The sequence below is a fragment of the Astyanax mexicanus genome, chromosome 19 (genome assembly GCF_023375975.1).
Source record: "Astyanax mexicanus isolate ESR-SI-001 chromosome 19, AstMex3_surface, whole genome shotgun sequence".
In the NCBI taxonomy this organism is placed as follows: Eukaryota; Metazoa; Chordata; class Actinopteri; order Characiformes; family Acestrorhamphidae; genus Astyanax; species Astyanax mexicanus.
In genome coordinates, this window is record NC_064426.1 from 31,510,286 (window position 1) to 31,537,979 (window position 27,694).

At 37.0% G+C, this 27,694-nt stretch overlaps 1 protein-coding gene across 1 annotated transcript in view; it reads right to left on the bottom strand.

The window, feature by feature from the left end:
- Positions 1 to 3,656: 3,656 nt before the first annotated feature.
- The window catches only part of fam20ca (FAM20C golgi associated secretory pathway kinase a), a 105,866-nt gene continuing 81,828 nt past the window's right edge, over positions 3,657 to 27,694 (bottom strand). Inside the window, exons 5-10 of the mRNA XM_022673312.2 lie at positions 19,498 to 19,613; positions 17,005 to 17,185; positions 13,589 to 13,698; positions 12,787 to 12,868; positions 9,358 to 9,417; positions 3,657 to 8,595 (exon numbers count right to left, since the gene is read on the bottom strand). Coding sequence (XP_022529033.2) covers positions 8,325 to 8,595; positions 9,358 to 9,417; positions 12,787 to 12,868; positions 13,589 to 13,698; positions 17,005 to 17,185; positions 19,498 to 19,613 — 820 coding nt within the window. The 3' untranslated portion in view covers positions 3,657 to 8,324. The remainder of the gene's footprint in view (positions 8,596 to 9,357; positions 9,418 to 12,786; positions 12,869 to 13,588; positions 13,699 to 17,004; positions 17,186 to 19,497; positions 19,614 to 27,694) is intronic.

The window sequence follows — 27,694 nt, forward strand, 5'->3', positions numbered from 1 at the left end:
AGTCACAGTGAAACTGTGTTCATTCATCTGACCTTATTTACAGAATGTTGGAGTGCTGGGAGATAAAACTAAACTAGCTCTTTTTAAAAGTGTATTTTTGGCTTCTACAGCTCTGTTACAACCATTTTAACAATGTAAATGCTATAATTATTTTTTTACGATCCATATAACAAGTTCTGACCTAATTTTTAGAACATAATGTTAAAATACAAGTTATGAAATAGTTGTAATGTGCACACAAAAACATGAAATTATTGTTCATTAAATTGATCTGATTTAAATTTTATTTGCGTTTGGTATCAGTATTCAGAAATGGTTCTTGGCTCTTAGGGGTTAATTTATTGATAGAATAAAAGATTTGTTTTGAGCCATCTGGTGGCCAAACCCATGTATTGCAACTCCTGGGGCTGGATTTAAAGTAGCAGCAGTGAATTACAGGGTAAGTGTGCACTTATTTTTTTTTAATGAATGGATCTTTTTAGCACCTTTCAAACTGACGCAGATGAATAAATCATGGCCCCCTGGGCATGAACCAATGATCTCTTCTGTTCGTCTTTAATAAATGATCTAAAATCAGAATCAGCTCATCAGCTGAGCTTCTACTGTCCAGGTCAGAGGGAAGAGAGTGAGATGTGAGAGAGTTTGCACTGTTATAATAACACCTTAATTTAATGCTTCAATGCAAAAAACACTTCAGATCTAACTGAATTCTCACTGCTTACAAATTTAGACTCCTACTGTTTACCAATTATATTTTAGCATTTACACTCGTTTAAAAAAATGTTTTACCCAGTAGGAATTGAACAACAAAAATTTAACTGGGCGGGCAGATGTTCCAGTGGGTGGTGTAATTAATTTTGTATGATTTGACATATTGATTTTGACATGACATTTTGACATCCTAATGTTACCTTATCAGAATCAGATTATCTTTATTTGTCATTATACCAAATATAACTACATTAAGGTGCAATCCTCCACAGTGTCATAAATAATAAAACTAGAAACTATAATTTACCCTAAAAAGGCTAAAAACATATATGTTTACCTGCAATTTTCACACTGTTTAACTTGCTCTTTTTTGTTTTTCATTGTTAGTACTTTATTTCTTGTATTGTTTTCTGTTACTTAGTTTTTATTACTTGTATATTCTTTTATCATAATGTATTGCAATTTTCTTTCAACATTGTTCTGTATTATGTCTTAAATTTATTTCTAATATTTCCATTGTATTTATTTTTTTTGTTACAAATGCACATTTTTCCCTTTAATTTATATATTTTTAAAAACTTTATTTTTCAACTTCTTTTTTCTATACTGAGTCTTAAATCTTTCTGTAAAGCACTTTGAAGTCCCATGTTATAAAAAGTATACAAATAGTTTGCTAGTGTTTTCTTTAATGCCACAGACTATCATTTCTGGAACCTTTTCACAATATTGCTAAATGTTCTCGTAACGTTCTCTGTAAGATGGGAACCTTCTTTTTCTCAACTTTGACACTTGTTGGTGCACTACTCCGACAGGACAACTTCTGCCATCTCAGTAGCTTGAATTTAAAACAGATTCTATGTCCAGTTTCTTCGGCAGACCTATCCCTGCCTGATTGAGAATCTGTGGGATGTTACTTGTGCTGTCAACACTCCATCCACCCCAACCTCAAAATCTGCAGGAACTGCATCAGAATATTCAAGCTGCATGGAATGGATTATCGCAGAGAAGCATTACGAACCTCTACAACTCCACATCGAGACGTCTGGCATGTTGCCTTACACACACAGTATGTGTACTTTTGTATGTGTAGCTTAGTGAATACAGTATGACCAAACATTGCATATCCATATCAATCATTTTTTTTTTATCATTAATAGTATTTTAGTATTTAAATTTAAATGTATAGTATTTAAAATACTACGACATTGCATTGCATTAAAAGTTCTTGTCTCTAAGCTCAATGTCTTGATTTGGTGTTGTCTGTGAACTAAATAAATCAAGCACTGTGGCAATCAGATTCAGTACCCTTTGGCTAATGGAAATCAGTGAATCTAGAGCGCCCCCTGTTGGTCTGGACCCCTGAGCATGTGCCCAGTAGGCCTGGCCGGTCAGTCATCCTCCACTGCTTTTGAAGTTTAAAGAAGCTCCACATGATTTAAATGTAGTTGCTACAACTGTACCAGCATGTTAAGGTCTGTTTAGAAACCTGCCTGCTGTAATCCTGCATTAGCGCTTTAGCAGTAATGCTCTGATACGTACCTTTTCCAGTTAAGGTCACAGTGATATTGCTGTCTCTGCTGGACTTCAGCTGAAAGACTGAAGGACTCCATTCTGAGCCGAGGATAAAGCAGCAGAGAGAGGCATGTCTATGTACGTGTGTGTGTGTGTGTGTGTGATAGAGGGGTTTAAGGATTAGCGCATTAGGAAATGGTTTTGGATCAGACTCCTCATGGCTCTGGGTATCCAGCGTACGCCTCTGTTTAACCTTGCTGAACCTCATGGTCAGAGAGCCCCTCACTGAGCTCAGAGGCAGCAGGGGTCACGAGATCAAAACCATCAAAAGCAGCAAGAGCACTTCAGTTTCTGAATCAGTTTCTCTGATTTTGCTATTTATAGGTTTATGTTTGAATAAAATGAACATTGTTTTATTCTGTAAATTACAGACAACATTTCTCCCAAATTCCAAATAAAAATATTGTTATTTAGAGCATTTAATTGGCTGAAATAACAATAAAGAGCTTTCAGACCTCAAATATATATATAATATTCATAAAGTTTTCATAACTCATAAAGTGTTCAGAAATCAATATTTAGTGGAATAACCCTGGTTTTTAATCACAGTTTTTATGCATCTTGGCATGTTCTCCTCCACCAGTCTTTATGCCAATCCTTTTACCTTCTTACTAAAAGTGTAAAATTAGCATTCAAATTGTTGTAGTGTTTAATTTACAAAAAACATTTATAGTTTTAAAAAATAACTTATTTACTATGTAAAATATCAGTGGCATTCATTATGTACACAAGCGTGCAAGTAAACACAATAGGTAATATCGAGGTCATCAAAAAGTAAAGTAAATATTAAGGTCACATCTGTAAATCGATAATATAATTACCATGACAACAGCTGGAATATGTTTTAGAAAATGCATTATGTCCCATGCACATTCATGCGCTTGTGGTGAGGAATGGGTCAGTGTAACATTTAGCGGTTCCATTTTCTGAACGTTTCAAGCTAAATTTAAAATTAGAAAATTAGGAGTAAAAGTTAATTATTTGTTTTGTTCCATTCAGTATAGTAAATAAGACATTTATTTTCCTATTTTTTTATTTCAGCCTTTTGTAAGCAGAATTTTTTGGAAAAATGAAAAAGTTAATATTTTCTTGATTACATAATCCAAAAAACTTTTGTTACAAGATGCAAAAATGAAGAATATAAATCAGAAAATAAAGAAAATATTTTTCCTTATATTCTGATTGTGAGGGGCAGAGAAGATAACTCCTCATAACTTATACATGTGTGGATGTTCCCAAGCTGTACCTTAATGTAACACTTCATAAAAAATCAGTTTACATGACTTTTTTTAGCATGCTTTGCTATGTTACATAGAGACAAACCACAGCATGGCAAGAAGCCTCTTCTATTGTACTGCACACCTACAAAAAAATTCAACAACAGCTTCGCTTCATTTATTGCACACTTTTATCATTTTGCAAACAAGTCGTCACAGTAACAATGCATAAGAGAGAGAGAGAAAAAACAGAAGCATTTCGACTGTTACCAACAGCCTCTGGGATCCTACGTACACTATTTATAGATATGTACACATACTCGATGAAAGAGCAGGGAGATATTCCAGCCAGATTAACCTTCAAAAGCCCAGTGTGATCCTGTCTTCTCCCTGCTGAGAAACCCCACAAAACTCCACCCACCTCTGGCTTCGGGGGCGGGTCTTGAGTCCAGAGGGCGGGGCTTCGAATGTCCGTTTGTGACAAATCCAAAAACATTCAAGTATCGCTAGCATTGCACAGGCACTGAGTTTACACAGAAACAAACACATACACGCACCAGCCTTTTTTCATATTGAGCCGGCGCAACTCGATGGTCAACTCAACTCATACTGGATTTGATACTGGTTCGGATGTTTCTCGGAAACGGGGACCTTGTGAAGCAGGGTGCAAAAACAGCATGAAGCCAAACACAAAACAACAAAGAGATAACGCGAGATAAAGTTCTGCGCAAATGTAACATGCTTAAGGCCCTTTCACACCAAGTACAATTTTAATTTTTTCGTACGTAGAAACAGATCTGCGTAAAGCATAGCGTAAACTATGCAAATAGTGCAGATGGTAGTGCTGTGTACTTCAGTACCATCTCATCCTGTCTAGTTTTAAAACAAATCAATTAAAAAATGATTGTTTACAGAGATTGAATTTGATGATCACATGGTCACAGAGCTTAGTCTTAGTGAACACTTATTACACAAATTAATTGTTTAATAAATGTTAAACCTAAAGTCTGACTAATAAAAAAGGTTAGGCTGCTCAGAATCAGGAGAGAGAAAAAAAGGTGATTAGCATTAGCTTGTTAGCTGATTAGCTTATTTAGCAAGCTAGCTAATATTCAGTTCACTACAGAAAACACTCAAGTCTGACTGACTGAAACTCCACTTGTAAACATTTAGACAAAAACACGTCAGATCCAGCAACTGCAGTTATAGAAATAGAAGTGTTGTTCTGGGGCTAGCTTACTCGCTCACTTGCTAAGCTAGCTAGCTTTGACTGCAGACTATTGACTACAGTTGACTGACTGATCCAAATATTAACGATAAATACTCATGTCTGTGGGAGCAAAGTCTGAGCAACTTGTTTCTGATTGACAGAAATGATAAATGTGACAAGTTCTGCCACGTTTGGGCTTGTAATTAGCTTGTTAGCTCAGCTAAGAGGCTTAACACCACAGTACAGAGTATGTTCCATCTAATTGAGGCTCAAATAAATTAGGTTTAACAGATAAATCCTCATTTCTGATAACACACAGTTGAGGGAATATTTTAAAAATAGTTTTTGACTGTTTTGAGGCACGTTTTTCATACTGGATTTCTTTCAGACAAACTTAGCAAGTGGCTAAACTCGTAACTACTGTGGATTTATGTGGATTTACTGTGGATTTTCTTAAACACACCTAAATGGACAAGATGGACATTGAACTGAAATTTTACATAGTGTGTTGTTTTAGAGCTAGCTCACTCGCTCACTTGCTAAGCTAGCTAGCTTTAACTGCTGACTAATGACTACAGTTGACCGACTGACCCAAATATCGATAATAAATACTCATGTCTGAGGGAGCAAAGTGTGAAAAACTTAGTTTGAACTGACAGAAATAAAAAAATGTGACAAGTTCTGCCATTATTGGGTTTATAATTAGCTTGTTAGCTCGGCTAAGACCTAAGTTAGTGAAGTAACAGGCTAAACACCACAGCACATAGCATCTTTCATCTAACTGAGGCTCAAATCACTTAGGTTTAGAATCTAAATCCACATTTCTGAGAGCACACAGTCAAGTGAATGGTTTTAAAAGCGTTTTCGACTGTTTTGAGGCACGTCTTTCAGACTGGATAGCTTTTAGACGAACTTAGCAAGTCGCTAAACTCACAACTACTATGGGTTTGTATATTTTTCCCCACAAATGCACACAAATGTACTAGATGGACATTTTTACACAGAAATTTTACACATTAGACACAGTTATTTTGAAATGTGCTTATTTGGAGTTATTATACAGTTATATGGTCCAAACCTAATGGCTATGTCACATTCTTTCAGCTCTGATCCGCCATATTTTATAGTTTTTTTTTTTGGTATTTTTATAGTCGGTGTGTTTCTCGTCACATACATTTTTCTTTCCGCTCAGAACAAATTGAGCAACTTTGCTGCCACCTTTATGTTAATTTTTTTATCTTTAACCATGACAAAGGAGCTTTTGTTGGTCAGCCTGATTTTATTGATTTAGTTATTTAGTTGTATTTTATATTATTTAATATCATTAAATACAGTTCATTTTCAAAACTTGAAATGTATGACTTTTTTCTGTCTGTAAATATCATGTATGTACCTTCGTGCAAAAGGGCCTTTAGACATTAATAAGCAATAAATAATAAAAATTAGCCTTCAAATAGAACACACAGGTGCACTGAGTGCCTCTTAATAGCTTGTTGTTTTAAAATAAAAGTTGGCATGTATCAGTAAGAGTCTGTTTTTTTTTTTTTTAAGCCTGTGAAAATGGTAAAGGCACTCGCTTGCCTTTTTGGCTGTAGTTTAGAAGATGATGATTCACGACTGAGAGCTGGAAATGCGAGAGAGATGCTAAAGATATTGACCTTTTTCAGAGTCATGTAAAATGTGCAGTAAAGCATGGTAGTAAAAATGAGCTTCAGAGTGAAAGTGTGATAACTGTGATAACTAGAACTTTCTAGAAGGTTCTTTAGTATTTAAAAAATTCCAGTAACAACTGCAGCGAACAGGCCTTTTGCTTTATCGTACAAAAAACACAAAGGCTTTATATACAGTGGGGCAGAAGTGTGACTGTTTCTGCTTTGTAATGTCTAAATGGCAGGATGAACCCAAGAGAGAACCCACACGCCAAAGTGTGGGCGAAACAATGTACGCTAAAGGAAATGGCCTGCGATGCTGTGAAAACAGGGGTCAGTTGGTATAGTCTTTGCATCTTTCAATCAGTCAAACTATTATATATATTAAAGTGTCCTTGATTTGTTCTCTGCGATCACATCTCCAGGCCTGTAAGAGCGCACCCACTGAGACGTTAGCAGAGCGGCGTTTGCATTAGTGTCTGTGGAAGCGGCGAAGCTACCCGCGCCGTGAGAACAGGTGCGTTCAGCATGGGGTCGCAGACGGCAGGCGGCTCCCGGGCTGCCTGAACAAAAACACCAATCAGAGTCATTCTCCACTCCTCCTACCAAGTGTAACCTTCTGAATAACATCAAATGGCGTGCGCAATCCGCCGCTGAATAAACCCAAATGAAAGTGATAGGAGATAAGTTCGTACCATGAAGAGAGAAAAAAAAAAAGAGAAAAATCAACCTCTCGATGTTGTATTGCACAATATCCAATTTACGGAACATTTCCGAGAAAGGTGCCAAAAGCAACCGGAGGCCAAGAACAGCAAATCAGGTCAGCAGGCTTGAAGAGTTGGATAAGAGTCTTTGCAGGAGAAGCACCGCACTGCAGTACTCCTCTTAAAGCTTGAATACGCCCTTATGCAGAAAAGATCTCACACAGGGCACGGCAACAGTTGGCCACATACAAAACAGCTAAACCGTAGCAGCCGTAGAAGTACGTAGTGAAGTAAGTCAGCGTAGTGTTAACTAAAGTTGGACTACCCTTTACACTCTACTGTTCCTCCAACAGTTCCTCATCTTAAAAAAACAAATAAAATAAAATACTATGAGGACTTCTGCACACCTGCACTGTGAAATAAAAATGGCAATTTGAATGGACATGATTTTAATCAGTAAGCAAAACTATTAAAAGAAACTAGTTAAAAAAAGCATGTATTTAAGCTGAAACTATGGTGGCATTGAGTAACGCAGGCTCCAATCATGGACATCAGCATCAGCGGCCAGAGTCAGAGAGTCAGAGAGAAGTCCTAGTGAGTGGGTAGCAAGAAATTCTTAAAAGTTTTACAACATTCCCTTCATTTGCAACCACAAGCCACATTTAAATCATGTAAAAACTGCCATTTTTTTTTCGGCCGTGCTCAAAATATATATAAAAAAAAAATATCTGAAAGATAAATAAGCAAAACTGAATAAATTAAACTTCAGCATGACCCACTCTGCAACAACAAAAAGCAGGATGTTGTAACAAACAAACCGTATGTCCTGCAGCTTCGGTTACCGATAAAAAAAAAAAAGACAAAAAAAAAAAAAGATTTTTTTTTTATAAAAATGAACAATAAATACAGTCCCAGGTACTTGTGTGTACCATCAAAAAAAAAGACAAAAAAAAGAAAAGAAAAAAAGTAAGTGGACCTCTTTCTTTTCTCTTTCCGTAAAGCCTCTTGGAAAAAAATAAGCACTTCCACGTCTGGAATCTGATCTGTGGACATACAACACACACGTGTGGACGTGAACATGGACATGTAGGCGGGGCAGTTTGAGTCAGTTCAGAGGCGTTTGTGGCGAGTCTCGGAATTCACTGAATTCAAAGCTGCGGCTGAATTCCAGCGCGAGCCTGAGGCTCAGGCTCATGGCGGGCCTGTTCCAGCGAGGCAGGGGAGCGGGGCTCTCTGCCACTCCCAGTTCCCAGGGCCCCTACTACCTGGCTCTGGTGGCCTGATGGAGCAGGGGTGCGGCCGCGGGCTGGGGCTCCAGGTCGTCCTCCACCACGGCGGAATATCCCTCCTTTTCCACGCACTCGGCCAGCACGTTGAGGGCCAGGCGCAGGCGGCGGTCCAGAGCCTGCAGGTGCGGCTTGATGAGGATGGGGGTGAGGCGGTCCCTCAGGAGCGACTCCTCCATCAGAGAGCTCAGCTGGTACTCCTCCTTCGCCAGCAGCTGCAGTCGCAGGTAGGTGGACCTTCTCACCCTGAAGGAGCGAGGAAGGAAGAGGAGGAGGAATGAAAAAGTGAGGAGGTGTGAAATAGGAACAATAGAAGAGGAGAGTTGAAAAGAAAAGTTAGTCCTTCAGTTTCTGAATCAGTTTCTCTGATTTTGCTATTTATAGGTTTATGTTTGAGTGAAATGAACAATGTTATTTTATTCTATAAACTACAGACAGCATTTCTCCCAAATTCCATATAAAATATTGTCATTTAGAGCATTTATTTGCAGAAAATGAGAAATGTCTAAAAAAACAAAGAAGAAGCAGAGCTTTTAGACCTCAAATAATGCAAAGAAAACAATTTCATATTCATAAAGTTTTAAGAGTTCAGAAATCAATATTTGGTGGAATAACCCTGTTTTTTAATCACAGTTTTCATGCATCTCGGCATGTTCTCCTCCACCAGTCTTACACACTGCTTTTGGATAACTTTATGCCACTCCTGGTGCAAAATTCAAGCAGTTCAGCTTGGTTTGATAACTTGTGATCATCCATCTTTCTTTTGATTATATTTCAGAGGTTTTCAATTAGGTAAAATCAAAGAAACTCATCATTTTCAAGTGGTCTTATTTTTTTTGTCTACCACTTAGCCCTACCCCTCTGTTTTGTATGTGCATGTCTAGAAGGTAGGGTGTCCCAATTCTTGTTAGACTGGAGGGGTGGGTTAGAGGAAGTGTTAAGGCTAGGGACAATTGTGAATGTGCACAAAAAAAAAAAGCATTAGATATATGTGGTGAGTGGTTTTACCTGCAGCACTGGCTCAAAGGTACCAAGATGGACATTTCATCATGTCTGTGTTTTCCAAACCTGGAGAATGTGAAGAAAGAGTTTGAATTTCAACATATCAGGCTTATACATACATTACTGTTAATGTATTCAGTATAAGAGTAACACATTATATTACAAGAAAAATTAAACGTGACATTTAAAATGTGAAAAATAATAATTATATTTGAACTACAACTTAAACCACCATCACTTCTGTTGCAAAACATAATCATAAACAAATGCTTAGTGTTGTGTTGATGGCAACAGCAGGCAAGCAATACAAATATTTGATATATTTGATACAATTTGGACACACCTGCTTATTCATTGTTTTGTTTCCTGCACTGTAAATGAATAGGCTACTAACTATAAAGGAACACATAAGGAATCATGTAGTAAAACAAACCAAAATTTAAAGGTGTTAACTTGCTGTTTCTGATGCAGGTAACTGTGATAAACTTATACTAAGTAACAGAAGAAACTCTTGGTAACTCTTCCTTTCCTAGTACGGTCCTGATGAGAGCCAGTTTCATCTTAACAATTTTTGACGCTTTTTGAGACTATGCTTGAGAATGTTAAATTTTTCACACTGACTGACCTTTATTTCTTAGTCATATTGTTCTTGCCATATTATAGATTAGAACATTACTCAAATAGAGCTGTTCACTGCATACCAACTCTACCTCTTCACAACATTACACAACTGATGCTCTCAAACTCACATTAAGAGGCAAGAAAATTAAGTAATTAACTCTTGACTCTTGACGAGTTCAGCACAGCTGTTAACTGAAAGCCATTCCAAGTGACTCTACCTCATAAATCTGACTGAAAATACGCCAAAATGTTCAAAGCTTAAGCTGTCATTTAAGCAAGAGGTGCCTACTTTGAGGAATCTAAGATAATCTAAGATAATACAAAATAACATCATTATTATTAACCTACAGTGCAGGATTTTTTTTAAATAATGAAAAAACAACCACATTTATTTTTGGTCAAACTTTTAACTGATACTTTACGTGTATTGGTAATAAATTCCGCTGTTTCTAATAATGTTTCATAAAAAACAATTAATTTATATTATACCACAGTTAGTTCTGACCCTGCAATGTGATTAGCTGAGAGGCGCTCTATGAGTGCCGTTATCAGCCGGTAAAGCACTGTAACCGAAGCTCTCCATGTACCAGGAAGCTCACCACATACAGGTTAACAAGCAACGATGCAGCGCTTACAAGCCAAACAGCCCAGCAACAAACGGAGCAGCAATGGAACTGCGTTTATAACCAAACAGATCAAACAGATTTTATTTTCTCTTTTTACCTCAAAATCTTTTAATAAAACAGCAATAATGGAACTGTGGTATAATCACACTAATACACACAAGGTTCGTGCTATAACATGTAATATTGGCACTGCTGTGATGATTCATGGTAGTGCCAATATTACACGATATATCACTCCCTCTCTTGTAATTATAGCTTAAATATTGTGTGATGAATTTTTGCCTATACTGCCCGCTACTAGGTTAGGAAATTGTAACAAATCAACAGGCATTTTAATAGAAATAAAACTTATAAATAAAAATTGTTAACAATATGCAGCATTATTCATATATTATGTAGTTTTGTCAGAGAAAACAAACCTACAGTGCTCAAACCCTTCATTTTATACATGAAGAAATTAAAGTTTTTTTTTTTATATTCTTTGTACTTTTGAAAATGTAATAAACCTACACAAGGGCCACCTGAACGACCAAACAAAATACAAAAGAAAAATGCCCTTCAAGTGTCCTTTATTCCACAAAAATAATTTGAGGTCACATCACCCAGCACTGCCACTTTAACACCTGACTAAACAACTAACCCTCCCACAGAGATGCAATTGCCAGGCTTTGACTTTGGCTAGAGAAAGCCTGGCCCTGCACCCGGGGAATCAAAAGGCTGCGAGTTCAAATCTGATGCCAGGCTCTAAGGTAGGCAGAGCCAATACCCTTGAGCATTGCCTCGCTGCATTAGAGCACCGCAATGAGCCCCAAGTTGCTGAAGGAGGACTGTAATAGTGTGGCCTACTTTCTGAACAGTCCGTTCTCAGTGGACAAATGAACCAAATTCTGCCCTGGAGGACTGCTTGAATAGTTTAAATCTCTGCCTGAACTCTTTTCGGTCTGTAATTTGGCTTATTTTAGTACTGTGGAAACTGCTGTCCGTGTTCACACAGGATAATCCATGCATACGCTTTTACTCTCGCTCTGCACAGCTTTCAGCAACACCCTGATTCTCCACATGCTGACTTTTACGCACATCCTTCAGCAGTCTGTACATTATCAGCTGTGAGATGTGACTGGCATTTGAGTCTGACCTTCCCCTGACAGATGGCGTACATATCCACTTCTATTAAAGTGATCCCTCAGTTTTTTTTTTTTTTTTTATGGTTTCTGATGACTGTGCTGGTGGAGAAATGTGGCTTGGAGGAATAAATGATGCATGCATGTTTATAAATGAGGGCTTATTTGCATTGCTAATTAAAAGGATATTAATTGATGAAGTGTTTGCGGTGTTATTTTTTCTGATTTATATATATTTTTAATTCATTTAATATTTATTTAAAAATTGCCTACACATTCTTTTTTTCCTGTTTTGCACTCAGTAAAGTATGAAACATGCAAACATGCCATAAGAAATGCAATAGTACGTAATCATGCTTTTTTACACACATTTTTCACATTTTTTCACACATTTCCTATTAGGGACAGGTCTTCTGTTTTGCACAGTGAAATTTAAAGTGTTGTTTATAAGGCTTTCAACGTTAAAGCGTTAATGCACGCAAATTAATTTGGAATCAGTAATGTTAACATTATTATTTTTTAATGCAAATTAATTTGCATTATGCCACCAAATTTGACCCCAGCTTCTGTCGTAATCTGCACTGCTCAACACATTTTTTTTTTTTTTTTTTTTACTTTAACGGATCGCTTGTGGTGAGAGCATGATCTGACTGGTTTGATCTGACCCAGCTATCAAATATACTTATTTTTAATTGAGCTTAAATGCTGACAAGGCGCAGTTTAATCTAATATTTTAGCCAGATAATATACTGCTAGGTACAAATGCTGTCTCTGCTGCTCCATGCTGTTAACACCCTGAGTGTGGTATGCGCTGCATTCACTGCTCACAGCCACACCACTCCTATTTCTACACGGACATCTGCGCTGCACGTCCCATTGAAAACACTTAAAAAAAAAACACTGTTTTCAGCTTTCTTTGTTGAAGCAGCTTCACACTGAACACAGAATCTTCTCGCTTTATTTACGTACTTTCTTGTTCACGTGTCAGACAATAGCTCTGACCAATCAGAGGAGATAACGTGCTTGTGTGGTTTTACTGGTGCTCATTTAATTTATAGATGGCTCACCCTCTGCCGTTGTCCAGATGGATGATGAATGTCTCATTCCCAAACTTCTCAAAGGTCTCATAATGGTGGCGGTCCATGTTGCCTGTCCCAATAATAAAAAAAAAAAGAGTTATTTGAGAGTATTTGTTTGTTAAAAGTGTTTGTATTGCCCAATCCTAGTTTAGTTGTGTTAGGTGTGTTATTTTAGGGTCCAACTAAAATGGCTTAAAAAAACTAAATGAAGGTTTTGCTCATGCACGAAAAACCCTCCAATGTGGCTGAATTACAACAATTCTGTAAAGAAGAGTGGAACAAAATTCCTCCACAGAGATGAGAAAGACTTGTTGCCAGTTATCAGTAAAGCTTGATTGCAGTTGTTGTTGCCAAAGGTGGCACAGCCATGTTATTAGATTTAAAGGCAAATACTTTTTCATACAGGGCTCGATTGATTTTGATAGTTTTGTTCCTATAATAAACAAAATTATCATTTAAAAAGTGCTTTTAATATTTACTCAGGTTATCTTTGTCTGACATTAAAGGTAAATACTTTTTCATGCCATTGTATGTCTATTAATAAAAAATAAAGTTGACCAGAACGTGAAATGGCTTGGGTTCATAACGCCTGCAATCAAATGAACGCAAAGTAAATGTAAATGTACATGTTTTATTGTGTTTTTTTGTGTTGCCCCAAATGTTTCTAAATTAGGACTGTACAATTTAATCAGTATAGCCTATTATCAGTTACAACTATAGACATCTTAGAAAGGTTCTTGGCAACACTGATGCTAATTCTGATAGCATCGCAAACACTAATTCCACTCACCCATGAGGAAATCAAAGATGGTCATATCCATGATGTCCAGCAGGCGTGTTCCTCGGTCATAGGGCGGAGTCTGCTTGACTTCATCACAGAAATCTGGATCCACTTCCCACCTGAGTGAATAAGAACAGAGCTCTTCTTTTACTCTTTCTTTACTCTGAGCACAGAGTATTGTTACTGCACACAAACAGAAGAGCTATTTCTATTTTCCATCCACTGCAGGTTCTAAAAAAACACATATGTGGATAATAACACTCAATGAATCAGCCACAATCATACCTATTGAAATACGTCAGCAATTGCTCTATATTTGTGACGCATGAATCACTCATGATAGAGAGTTTTATGAACAGGCCTGGAGCTCTGGATGCTGGATGTCCTTCATTTACGAGCACAGAGGAGAAAATATCTTGTATAAACAATAAACATGGTGAACATTCGCTGTTTCTCATAAACAGATCATTGAAAGGCCCAGTCAGCAGTTTCGATTCCGTTTATTTATTCTTCCTTTTATGTATGAATATGTTTCATTTTGAACGATGTACATAGGTCTGTCACAATAACAATTTTTGTGGATGATATATCGATCCATAAATTATTGCGAAAAACTATTTTATTGTCATTTTAAGACCATTAAATGCCACATATGACACAATGATTACAATTGTAAAGGTAAGTGTATCAAATATATATTTTTAAAAGTATACTTAACATGGAAAAGTACATACTTTGTAAAATTGAAATATGTACTAAATTACATTAAATACATACTAAATTACTATTTGGAACAATTTTTTGCAACTTAAGTATATTTTAGTGTTTTTGATTCCTTTTTCGTACAACTTCTGTCAACTTAAATAGATTTAGGTATGTGTTTTTTTAAACATAATTTTTAATACAATTGAAGTATTGAAGTTGTAAATGTACTGCTTTGTGTATTGATGCACATATTGTATACACCCTAATGCTACTGGGAAAAAAGTACATTTTAGGCAGTATTTAATCTGTGAACACAACCTATAATTTAAAGCATATTAATTAAAAATACATTTTTGGACAAACAAAGAAAATATATTTAATGTGTATTTTCATCAAGTGTATTAAATTGAAAATTTGCTTTTAGTATTTAAACATATTTTTCAATGCTTTTAAGTAAACTTCCTTTTCACAATGGGAAAGAAAAGCATAACTGAGCAATTATACCATTTTTTAAGATAACAAAATTTGATTAATCAAAGTTTGGGAGATATATAATTTTTTTTTCACCTACTGCAATCTGTCCACACTGTGTGTATGGAGTCACAGATACTGAAGCATCAGTCTGGTATTGCATGACTGGCTAAAATACTGTTTACTGTTATATATTGTATATGAACAAACATACAAATAAACACAATAATTGAATAATCAAACATTTATTGTTCTATACAATAATAAAGTAATTATCATGACTGGCCTAAATGTAACCTTTAGTGCTCACTAGTGGTGGGCAATATGGCTCCAAAATTATATTGCAATATTTCAGGGTATTTTTGCGATAACAATATTTTTGCTTTTTATTTTTTTTTCTTTAAAAAATCTAATGCTGCAGCAAAAAAAAAAATTACGAAGTATAAAAAAATATATAATGTAACAAAATGAATATTGCAACATAAAAACTAGCAAAAAAAAAAAATCTACCAAAGTACTAATCTACAGAAAATATTTAGTGCATGCACATAAACTGCAAATATAAATCATTTTACAAAAAAATCTCTTAAAGTAGTGTTTTATATGGAAGTATTATATTTTTTTGTGTCAACTATTGACAGCATAGCTTCAGCCAGTATTTTCTTATTTGAACTGTGTAATACCTCACACTAATCTGTGTGGGTTTAGCCTCCTAATCTCACCAATATCATTCCTTCAGTCTCATTATTTCCACATTCAGGGTTGCCATGTATAGACAACAGCACACACACAATGTGCTGCAGCTATGGAAACGGATGAGTTGGCTACTTTTTCTGCTGAACAGGTCATCTCTGAGCTTCAGTAAGGTTGCTAAATATAGCTACGTAATTTATCACCATCACCACTAGCATAGTAGAGACGGGCATTTTGGACAGTGAAATGTATATATATTAACTGATATTCGTAATCTAAGAATATAGGATGTCCACAATGTGGAGTACGAACAGAATGAACAGTCCATCTGTGTCCATATTTAACATTCAGCATAAACGAGTCTTAAAACTGCTGTCTCAGTGGAGGACGGCCCATTGTCTCGTCCCAGAGCTGCGCTAGACTCCATTTTTTTTGCTGATAACGCCGGTCTGTGAGTTTAATGAAGATGTGAGGTGGTGTGTGGTGACCTGAGATAGCACGAGGATGGAGAAGATGAAAAGAAGAACAAAGAAAAGAAAAGGAGGAACAAGAGAAAGGGTAAAAGGAAGCAGAAAGAAACTAGAAAACTAGAAATAGTTCATAGAAAACTATAAATCTTTTTACTCTTTTCTTCAATGGTCAGGACTCCACTGGACCACCTGCTATTACTTGGGTGATGGGTCATTCTGTCATGGTTATTGGACCTACAGTATTCCTGCTACTGACACCTTGGAATGTATACAGGACTCAGACCATGGTCACATGCTCCTTTTAAAATATGCTCATTGTCACCTGAATTCTAATTATCTACACCTGTGACTAATTACTGATTCCCTTCACCTGTGCCTGATTGCCTCTTTGTGTATTCAAGCCTTGTATGTTTGCACTTGTCCATTGGAATGTATTGCCAAAACTTTTGAACTTGCCCCTTAGCCCAGCTTCCCGGATTTTCTGTTTTTTTCTTTTTTTCTTTTTTTTACTTTTTGCTTGATTTTAGACTTCTGACTTTTTTGACTTTTGACCCTTTCCTTAATCCCTACGTGTTTTTTTTTTTCATGTTTATGTGTAGCACTTCTGGGGCCGGATGCAAATGCAAGTTTGTTTTACTTTCCATATCAACAAAAGAACAAAAATAAAGACAGAGAAATTCTTGAACTAAGACTAAAAAACAAATAAAGGACTAGCAATGACTAACAAACAAACAAACTAAATGAAACAAATCAGAAACTTACACAAACACAGCGGGATTGTAGCTCAAACTAATAGCAATGAAATATTAAAGCAGGTTTTAACAGCACAGGGTCAAATAAAAAGCACAACAGAAAACAAAGGAACTTTTATACAAACTGTGAAACAGGAAACACCTGGGGCAAGCAAGGAGGAGGCAGGGCGACAAACAAGACAGGTGAGAACACTAATGATGGGGGTGGGGCTAGGGCGGAGACAAGGGAGGTGACAAGACAGAAACAAAACAGAGCCATGTGCTCGGGAGCACATGGCAAGGAAAACAAAACAGACTGAAAAGCAGGAAAGGAGAAAAAGAAGAGAGGCCTTACTCTGCTTTCTTGCGCTTGTGGTAGGAGCGTCTCCAGGGGTTCCTCCAGGTTTTGCGCTTGGCCAGGCTGAGGTCAGGAAGGAAGGCGGCCAGAGAGCCCTCGATCTGGTCTGGCTTTCCGCACAGAGCGTGCTCAGTGGAGCAGTAGTACGAACACTCCCCGTAGAAGCAGATGTTGTTGGCTGTGGAAATACATACATACATTTGTTGTTAAGTCTAGTTAGACGTCTAGTGTGTGTATGAGTGGATCAGATACAGAAGAAGTGCTGCTGGAGTTTTTAAACACCTCGGTGTAATTGCTGGATTGAGAATAGTCAGGCCACCAACCAGAAACCTTGGCTTAGACCTAGACTGTGAGAACAGTCTGCAGTAAATGCAGTAAATATCTCCCTCTGTTGCTGCATGCAGGTAATGCAATTTGAGTTTGCTGTTCTTCATATTGTCATCACAGCTCTTATGATGTGTGTATCATGAAAACTTGTTATGTGATGAATTGAAAATTCAATAAAATTAAATAATGTTAATGTAAGAAACACTGGAACTGAGACAGGGTCCAAATTTAAATAACAAGGTAAAAAACACACAATTTAACAAAACATAATTAAACATTATAGACAAATTAAGCTTTTCAGTTTAACCCGATAGTCAGACTACAATCTGGTATGGCTTGCATTTATTGGAGCTTTGTGGTTACTGCTTCGATGGTGGATGTTTGGACAGTGTATGGCGTTTTCACACCTGTAGCTGGTTTCTATGGTGCGTATCAGTTAATGAGTTAGTTTACTTGAAGCGTTTTGGTTTGGTTTCACACAGACACAAACCTAAACGCACCAAAACGTGCACCAATAAACAATAAACTGTGAGCACATTGTCTCCTCTGATTGGTCAGAGCTGTCTGGCACGGAAGCAAGAAAGTAAATATAGCGAGAAGATTCTGTGTTCCAGCGTGAATATCTGTGCAGTGTGAAGCTGCTTTAACACTGAACGCTGAAAATTGTCGCTGCGCTTTCAAACACAGTGTTGTCAATAGGACGTGCAGTGCAGATGTACATGTAGTAAACATGTAGAGTCACGTGGCTGCGAGCAGTGAACACAGCACAGGCTATGTATGTAAACAGCATGGAGCAGCAGAGACAGTGTTTGTTCATAGCTGTAGTAATTAGCATTATCTGGTGCGATTACTGTTTTCACACCTGCTCAATCGAACTGCACTAAAAGTACAAACGAACCAGAATCTGTTTTAACGGGACGAAATAGGTCTGGTGTGAAAACACCCTTAAACTCTGCCTCTTGCTGCTGCACAAGTTCCAGTGCTTTCTGTGGTCTTTATAATGGCAGACACATCTGATAACAGCGACACACTGTCCAGCACAAGGCCTTCTCTCACAGAGAGCTCGAGTGCTGCTGATAGCATTTCTGAGAGAAACGCCGTAGAGAAACTTCTGACCTTTAAGCAGACAGGACTGTCTGTGATCGGCTGATGTCACTGATCTGACCAAGAGTTCGTATGTTGTGTGGGTTTCTCTGAAAATGATTTTTTTTTTTTTTATTTATGATTACCTTATTTTACAGACTATAAGACACACCGTATTATGAGGCGCACTATCAGTGAACATCTATTTTTTCTGGCCTGGTTTTCACTAGCAAGTATGCACTAGTAAGAATGCATACTTAAACAGTGAACAAGGGTGTCATCAAGTTTTCCTTATTATTCAGCAGGTCTCAACGATGGGGAAGCGCCTAACTAAACAAAACAGTCATTTTTGAAAAAATATATAGGTTTTTTTCAAAGTCAAACAAGCGCTGGATGTTAATCTACACAGATTTCTCTCCTGAAAACTTGTTTATTTAGGTGAGTAAAGCGCTTCCTTTATTTACAGTAAGCTTAGGATGAGCGCCTAAGGGTGAACGCTAGCCGCTAGTGCTACACTGTGGTAGAGGTTCCTCCCATGTAGCTTGTTTTAGCATGGTAAACATGCAGACTACAGTCTGATAATACTTATCTCTGAATGATCAAAGAGCTAGCTCTTAGTGCAGTTAGCGGCCAATGCTAATACTACTTGGTGCTTCCAGCCTTGATGCTGGAAACTTCTGTATAACGCTGTACTTCAGTGGAGTGGCTTTACTGCTCCTTACAACCTGACTGGTAAAATTCAAATTGGAAAAATATATTATAATAATTATTATTGTAAACCTTTTCTGACATGACTCTCTGGTTCCCTTAAATAGTCAAAGCTACATGCTAAAGGTAATTGCTAAATGCTAATTAGCACAGTTAATGAGTTAAGAAAACACGCCAAAGAAAACACGCCTCCGCGTGTCTCAGGCGTCTGAAATTCAGGCTAATGAACACCGCACTCTGCTTGGCTGTGACTCTTTAGTTAAAGGTCATGAGTAGTCCAGGCTACAGCAGGGATCTGGGTGCTACTCGTGAGAAAGGGCTCGCTGGATGAGAGGAGGAGTGTGAGCTGGAGAGAAAGGGGCACGCTGGTACCTGGGGAGATGAAGAATGTCCGCCAGAGCTTTTTGTCGCGGGTCACGTCCCGGATCTCCCGCGTCATGTTCACCAGCCTGCCTGCCACTGGCGGGACACGCCGGAAATCCAGGATTCTGGAGAGACAGAGGGACAGAGAGAGAGAGACAGAGAGATATAATGTCAGATATGAAGTGCAGATTTGAACATGTTACCGGATAATTACATGGAAATTTCACTGGATTTTATGTATAGTAGTTGTGTCAATCATTTAAAAAAATGATTCATCAGATTAATCGAAACAAAATACTGTAACTTATGATTAATCACACATGTTCTTCTTCTTAAGGCTTTTAAGACTAAGCATTGAATTGATGATTGATATTTGAATGTAAACCAACACATGAATAGAATAAAAATGCCAAAATTGAATTATATTACCATTTATCTGAGTGGAGTCAATCGCTTAAATAAGTTGTATAAATCAGTTTCTATCATCACCACTACTTCACCTTAAATGACTCTGAATGACTTTTAAATGACTGGGAATCACAACCATTGAATTATATGCAGAAATCTTGAAAAATCTGTGGAATTCCCCTTTAACACCTATCTCAGTGTGGTTTGAGGCAAATATGGTAATTTAGGCATGCATTTTTCATGTTAATTAGCGCTCTCTTATACAGAATGCAAATGTGAAGGTAAATGTGACTCTCTGCATAAATTTACTGTGTAATTAAATACAGCATGCGAGTGTGTAATTACATTTGAATATTATAGCACAACAAAAACAAACAAAAAAAATCTTTTTTTTTTTTCAATCATCGCTGTCATACGAAAGTCAAGAAACCCACATTTAATGAAGGATGACCCCACAAGTCTGAGCACCATTCTTTAGCTTCTATAGAACATGGCATGTCAGTGTTATCCAAAACGTTGATACACAGTGGCTTGCAAAAGTATTCATACCCCATGAATATTTCAAATTTTATCACCTTACAACCACTTCACTTTCTGAATCAGTTTCTCTGATTTTGCTATTTATAGGTATTTGTTTGAGTAAAATGAACATTGTTGTTTTATTCTATAAACTACAGACAACATTTCTCCCAAATTCCAAATAAAAATATTATCATTTAGAGCATTTATTTGAAGAAAATGAGAAATGGCTGAAATACCATAAAAGATGCAGAGCTTTCAGACCTCAAATAATGCAAAGAAAACAAGCTCATATTCAAAAGGTTTTAAGAGTTCAGAAATCAATATTTAGTGGAATAACCCTGGTTTTTAATCACAGTTTTCATGCATCTTGGCATGTTCTCCTCCACCAGTCTTACACACTGCTTTTGGATAACTTTATGCCTTTACTCCTGCTGCAAAAATTCAAGCAGGTCAGTTTGGTTTGATGGCTTGTGATCATCCATCTTCCTCTTAATTATACTCCAGAGGTTTTCATTTTTGTAAAATTTAAGAAACACCTTATTTTTATGTGGCCTCTTATTTTTTTTCCAGAGGTGTAAATGTGTTTTATTGAGAACTAAAGTGATAGACCAATACAAGGTAGCACAATTGTAAAGTTCAACAAAAATGATAGATTTTACAAAATTTTTAGTCAAATATAAATCTGAAAAGTGTGACGTGCAAAAGTATTTCTCTGAACCCCCTAAATAAAATCCAGTGCAATCAACCACTGCCTTCAGAAGTCACTTAATTAGTTAATAGAGTCCAGCTGTGTGTAATTTAATCTAGGTGAGAGAACTCTCCAGACTGGTCAGAGATAAAGTTGAGGAGAAGAAGCTTAAAGCAGGGTTAGGTTATAAAAACTTATCCCAAGCTTTGAGCATCACAAGGAGCAATGTTCAATCTATCATCCAAAAATAGAAAAAGTATTTTACAACTGTTTCTACAAACCTACCACTTTATGTGGCCAAGGTCCACCCGAACTGACAGATCGAGCAAGGAGAGCACTGAGCACAGAGAAGCAGCCAAGAGGCCCATGGTCACTCTGGAGAAGCTGCAGAAATCCACAGCTCAGGTGGGACAGCTATCATAAGTCATGTGCTCCACAAATCTGGCCTTTATTGAATGGTGGCCAGAAGAAAACTTTTATTGACAGAAAGACATAAAACTTAATCTAATTTTTATCTATTTATATCAGTTATAAAATTGCACGGCTAGTATCTGCCAACCGTCAGCGATTATCGGCTTGAAATATTGGCTGAAGTTTCTAAAAGGGACATTCCAGGATTTTGGTACATTTCAGGGGTGGTCACTTCTGAAAATTTGATCTTAAATTTGATCATTTTTAGTCATATATTTATTAAATACAGGTAACAGACTATCAAAAAGTTTGATTGGTCAAGCTCAGGTATCAAAGCAGTTTTTTTTATTAGATTATGCAATATATTGGGTAACTTACAGTAACAGGGTTGAGAGTAACAGGGTAGCAAATCTAGGCTAAGTTGTGGTTTACCCTAGAAACAGATGCTAACTGTAAAATTTAGTTATGTATACAAGATCAAGGACAAACATGGTTATATAAGTATATAAAGTAAATTTTGACTCTACTCATTATTAGTCTTACAATATGAGTAACAGGGTTGCGTTCACTGAGTGACACCCACAACTTGGACAAACATATTTGGAAAAAAAACTTGAAAATTGTTAGGGCACTTACTCTTGGTCTTGCCATGTGGGCAGAAAATGTCCTTGTGATGTCACTTCCTTTGTGGAAGTAGACAAATATTTTTAACTCTTTCTCTGCCAGGTAAAATTCCTTATGGTAACAGGGTTGCGCGCATGTTGTGGGACACAACTTAATAGCATAAAAACTGTAACATGCAAAACAATGTAGACCAAAGAAGTTGTTTTCATAAGTAAAGGAGATGCATTTCAACAATATACAAGAGGAAGTCATTTATTTAGAGCTTATTTTAATTGTTAAATTTGCCAAAGGAGTTGGTCACCCAATGTGAGGGACAAGAGAAAAAGGCCATTTTTTGAGGCGGTCCAAAGGTATTCAGTCTTTTGAATAATATCTAAGGAGCTTATTTTTCCACCATATTTTACAGTTTGTCTTATTACAAGTACATTTTTCACAAAAAAATAGTCATTTAGATATTTTGGATATGTACACTTGAAATTTAAGTGGTGGGACAGGAAATGTACAACATTAATCAGCCGATACCGATATTACTCTAGTATCATTGTACATCCCTAGAATTTTATCATAAAATTTGACTAAACAAATGAAACAACAACTGCCTACTTGCTCCACATACAAACTCTCACCACAACTCATACCTCAACCCCCCCCAAATACAGTCTTTAAATAGCCCAGCTATAAATACTGCAATTGTGCTACTGTATATTTGTCTCACTGTTAATTTAACAGCACAATCAACATGCTAATTACATAGCAATTGGACGCGTAATCACTGTACGAGCTCCATCAGCTAATAAGTGCGTAAATCTTCAGAGCTCAGAAGATCTATGGAAATAAGCAGCAATTTCTCAAACTGACTGCGTAATGATTTAATGATTCTTCCAGTTGCCGACAGCAGCTGTCTCAGCCCTGTCTCGGCACGTGAGCCTGTTCATAACTTATCCGCTTTATGACATCTCCCTGATTGCTACTTAATGGCCTTTTAAAGTCCTGCTTATTGGCCTTCAGTGTCTGGCCACATACAGGCCCAGAGGACGAGTCGAATTCCCCTGTCTCTCTCTCGCTTTCTCTCTTTTATACACTAATTTACACAATTTCCCCATTACTACAGATGTAGTCAATCAGCCAAGACATGACTGAAGACTGAAAGTGCGCTTCTTTGGTTTTGGGCTGAGACTACATTTGGCTAATACACTGTAATGTGGATACGTTGAAATTTACTGGAGAAACCCAGTTGCCTTAAGTTTTTTAAGTAATGTTTACTAACATTTACTAACAACTACTAACAACTTTTAGTTGTAAGTTGTAAGTTATTTTTTTTATTTATGTTTTTATATAAATTGCTTTGACCATGTGACCATAACATTCAAAGTAATTCTACTTTGAACTTCTGAATAAAATAGATTTTTATTTAACTTAATTCAAGTTAAATACAGATTTGAAATACTCATCGAAAAATAGATAAAAAAGAAAGATTATAGCACACAGCATTAGAGTTAGCAGCTCAGGATGCTTGTTCTTATAGCCTACAACAACATATAATCTATAAGTTTACCTAAGGTAGCCGGGGGTTGAATCACTACACACTGATGGTGAGTGTCAAAAACTGGGGGACACACCCAGTATGCAAATAGATTGTGTCAGATGCCAAGAGAAAAGAAGCTGCCAATGGTAACAGACTAAACTCAGTTATTATTTAGTTAGTTTAACTCAGATATCACTGTTTAAATGCATATGCTCCCACAATGTTCACCTAATTTAAAATAGTTGAGTAATGTTTTCTAAATATCCAGTTTTACATAAAACAGACTTAATTTGTTTGAGTTCAAACTAATAGTGATTTTACAGGGTATAAAGATCTGGAAAAAATAAAAAGACCACTTTATATGATTAGTTACTCTGATTTTACCATTCATATGTAATATTGTACATGTTTCTGCAAAATTATTGTTTTTATTCTATGAACTACTTACAACATTTCTCCCAAATTCCAAACAAAAATATTCTTATTTAGAGCATTTATTTGCAGAAAATGAGAAATGGTCAAAATTATGCAAAAAAACAAAAAAGACGCAAAGCTTTCAGACCTCAAATAATGCAAAAAAAAAAAAAAAAAAACCCAAAAACAAATGTATATTGATTTAGAAACAGCAATACTAATATTTTATCTTAGGAAGATTTCAGTAAATAATATTTGGTGGATTTATCCAGATTTCTAATCACAGCCTTTATGCATCTGTCTTGGCATGCTCTCCACTAGTCTTACACCATGCTTTTGGATCAGCTTTATTTGATGTCTTGTGATCATCCATCTTCCTCTTAATTAAATTCCAGGTGTTTTCAGTGGGGTTCAGGTCTGGAGATTGACTGTCAACTTATTTGAATGTCAGTCAGCAATCATAGTATGAAATCTCTTATTTTTTCTTAATTTATAAACGTACTGAACTGAAACCGAAATAAACTACACATTTGACCATTTGTCACTATTTTTAACACTATATAAGGTACATAGCTTAAGTGTCTTGTTTTGCATAGACAAAGCAATAACATAACTACAGTTAGAAGTTATGCATTGAACTCTAACTAAACATTTTTAACACCTAATCAGAAATACCAACAAGCACAAAACATTAACTTAACCTGAACAGTGCTTTCCTAATCATGCCTTTATTTTAGTACTGCTACTCTAGTCACGCATTTAGAACATTTAGACAGCTAGGCACTTCAGCAGTGCAATTTTAGTCATAAATGTCCCTCAGCAGTGCCCCTATAACAATATAATTAGTCTCAATATAATCAAATCGTCTTTTGTGTTGAGGAAAAAAGAGACAGAGTTTCTTACTCATGTACTCTGAATGCAGAGATATAGTGAGAAGTGAAACATCAAATTTTGTGGCCTTATTTATTTTTGTGCAGTTTTGATATTTAATTTTATTGAAGTAACTTTTATACATGTAGTTGTCATGTTCCTCATCAGTGTCCTAAAATATTTGTTTCTATATTTACTTTGCATGCATATGTATGTTTAAATGGGTTTTTGAAGGCTATTTTTCACAAATATATATATTTTTGGTTTGTATCCTATAAAAGTGGGTTGTGACTTAATGACCATGAGAAAATGTGGGTCCTGAGACCAGTTGAGAATCCTTGATATACACAACAGCAGCAGTGGCAGCTATCTAGAAGTCTCCGTTCTGTCAGTACCTGTGTCCATTCTACAGGTAACAGAATGTCATACAGCCCAAGATACCACATGAACAAGTCAAATATTCAATTCTCCATTACTCAAGTTATCTCAACATGGTTTAAAGCAAGTGTGTGGTAACATAGCTGTGCACTTCACATGCTAATAAGTGGGGTATAGGCTTCCATTCTGTCCCTTCCATTACTCATTGGCTACATTAGCCTCATAGTTCCAGTGCAATCTAAGTAAGGAAACTTCAGACACCTGGAACAGGTCCTGACTGAGTGACTGTAACTGGGGAAAGAGGAAAAGTGTGTGAATTTGATTTTTCACCTATCGCTTTAAAGCCTGGCCGTCTGGAGGTGCCCGAGCCCTCGGCCCCTGAGGGACGGAAACCCGAGCCTACAAAACCACGGAGTCATGCTAGAGGCTGATGACAAAGAGCCCAGTGTGGAGGCTTGGCTGTGTGTGAACAGTCTGTCAGCCATACGGGGGTATTGGCGCGGGACTAGAACATACAGAATGGGGATTGAGGGATAGGCAGAAGGGGGGAAGAAAGTGGACCACTGTTTGAGATTCTGTTCTTTACTCCATTCTCATGGACAGGAACAATCTGTCTATTGTTATTTGTTCATTCTAGAGAAAGAATATAGCATACTCCTAATGTGTTCTGGATGGCTGTGTTGTACATTACTTCCTGTCCCATGACTTTTGCCATGTCCATTGGAAGCTAAAAAACAATGCAATGACCTGCAGGATATGCAGGTTCAATATTCAGAATAAATCTGGATATAAATACTTCCAGGCGTTTATCTGATCGTAATGGACAATTCCAGCCAGAAACTGCCGGTCACGATCCTTCCCACCCACTGTGCTGTCCACTGTGGGTGGCGATGCCTTCTATGATGTATTTCAGGCATTCAACACACGTAACACTATGGATCGACAAATGTTAAATTCCTGGAAAACTTCACAAATGGCATGTCCCATCAATCTGGCACTCCCTATGAGACCTCACTCAAATTCTGATAATTAAAAAAAGGTGGAACAATGTACTGTAAGTATTTTATATATCTATAAGTACATAAAAAATGTGTATATAATTGCATGATATTCTACACATCCTTGGCCCTATTTTAGTGATCTATAGCGCACCGGTCAATTGCAGATCACACAGCTTGATTCATAGAGTGTAGGTGTGTCTTTGGTATCATGAGGGCGCAAAAATACGACTTGTGCAACCTAAAAAGTGCAGAAGGCATGTATTAATTCTCTTAATTAATCAAACTGTGTGTGTTTTGGGCGTAACATGAAATAAACCATTTATTGTGCCAGTTGTCAATTACTTTAAGAGCCAGATGAGCTCTGACTTTGGCACGTTCGTATCTTAACAGTGCAACACTTTGTGCGTCTCAGCAGAGGATACTGTCATAAATGTACCTCAGCAGTGCCACTATAACAAAATAGTCTATGATATTCACTTCACTTCACTTTACTTCACTTCACAGTTTTGATATTATGAAAGGATAACATCATCTAGACCAGTGATTCTCAACTGGGGAATCAGGTACGCGTCTTTTATATTAAGGAAAAAAGAGATCTTCTATACATGCAGTTGCCATGTTCCTCATCAGTGTCTTAAATAAATAGCTTCTAAATTCAATTCACATGCATATATATGCATAAATGGATTTTTGACAATTTTAATATTTGCAATGTCTAAATATATATTAACAATAATTAAAAACTCTTTGACCTTTGAAAGTAATGTGCAAACGCAGTGCTTTAATGCTATTATATTATATCAGTGCAATTCAATATCTTAAACTTAATCTTAAACTGACAATAACACATTAAATATTGGCTAACATAATATCAGGCCTGGCTACTAGGGTACTACATTAAGTACAGTGTAATCCATTCCATGTACAAGGAAATTGTCTACTCGTCCAAACTCTACAGGTGTTCTAAAGGTTCTGGTAAAGGAAAAGGATATTTTTTTTGTGTGTGTGGACAAAATAAAGTGGGTCTCAGCAAACCTCAATCAACACCTGCCCCACACAAAGACCCTGTCTGTGAGCTTCCTCGTTAAAGTCAGCAGGGAGCGTCTCCCAAGTTTTGATTGCTCTCATATGCACCTTGTTATCTGCGGAGGCGCGTCACCGCGCGGTGGATCGAATCAATCTCGCTAAGTGCTTTTCAGGCTGCCGGCCAGGGGGGGCTGGAGTGAAGGGCCCGGGCGGCGGGTGGAGAACCGGAGCTGGCGGGGCTGCTTTGCGTAACGGAGGTCCGAGCTGCTCTTTAGGGTCGGCTAAAGCCTCCTCCTGACTAAAATCGATACTTGTGTGGGCTCGGACACGGCCGCTTTT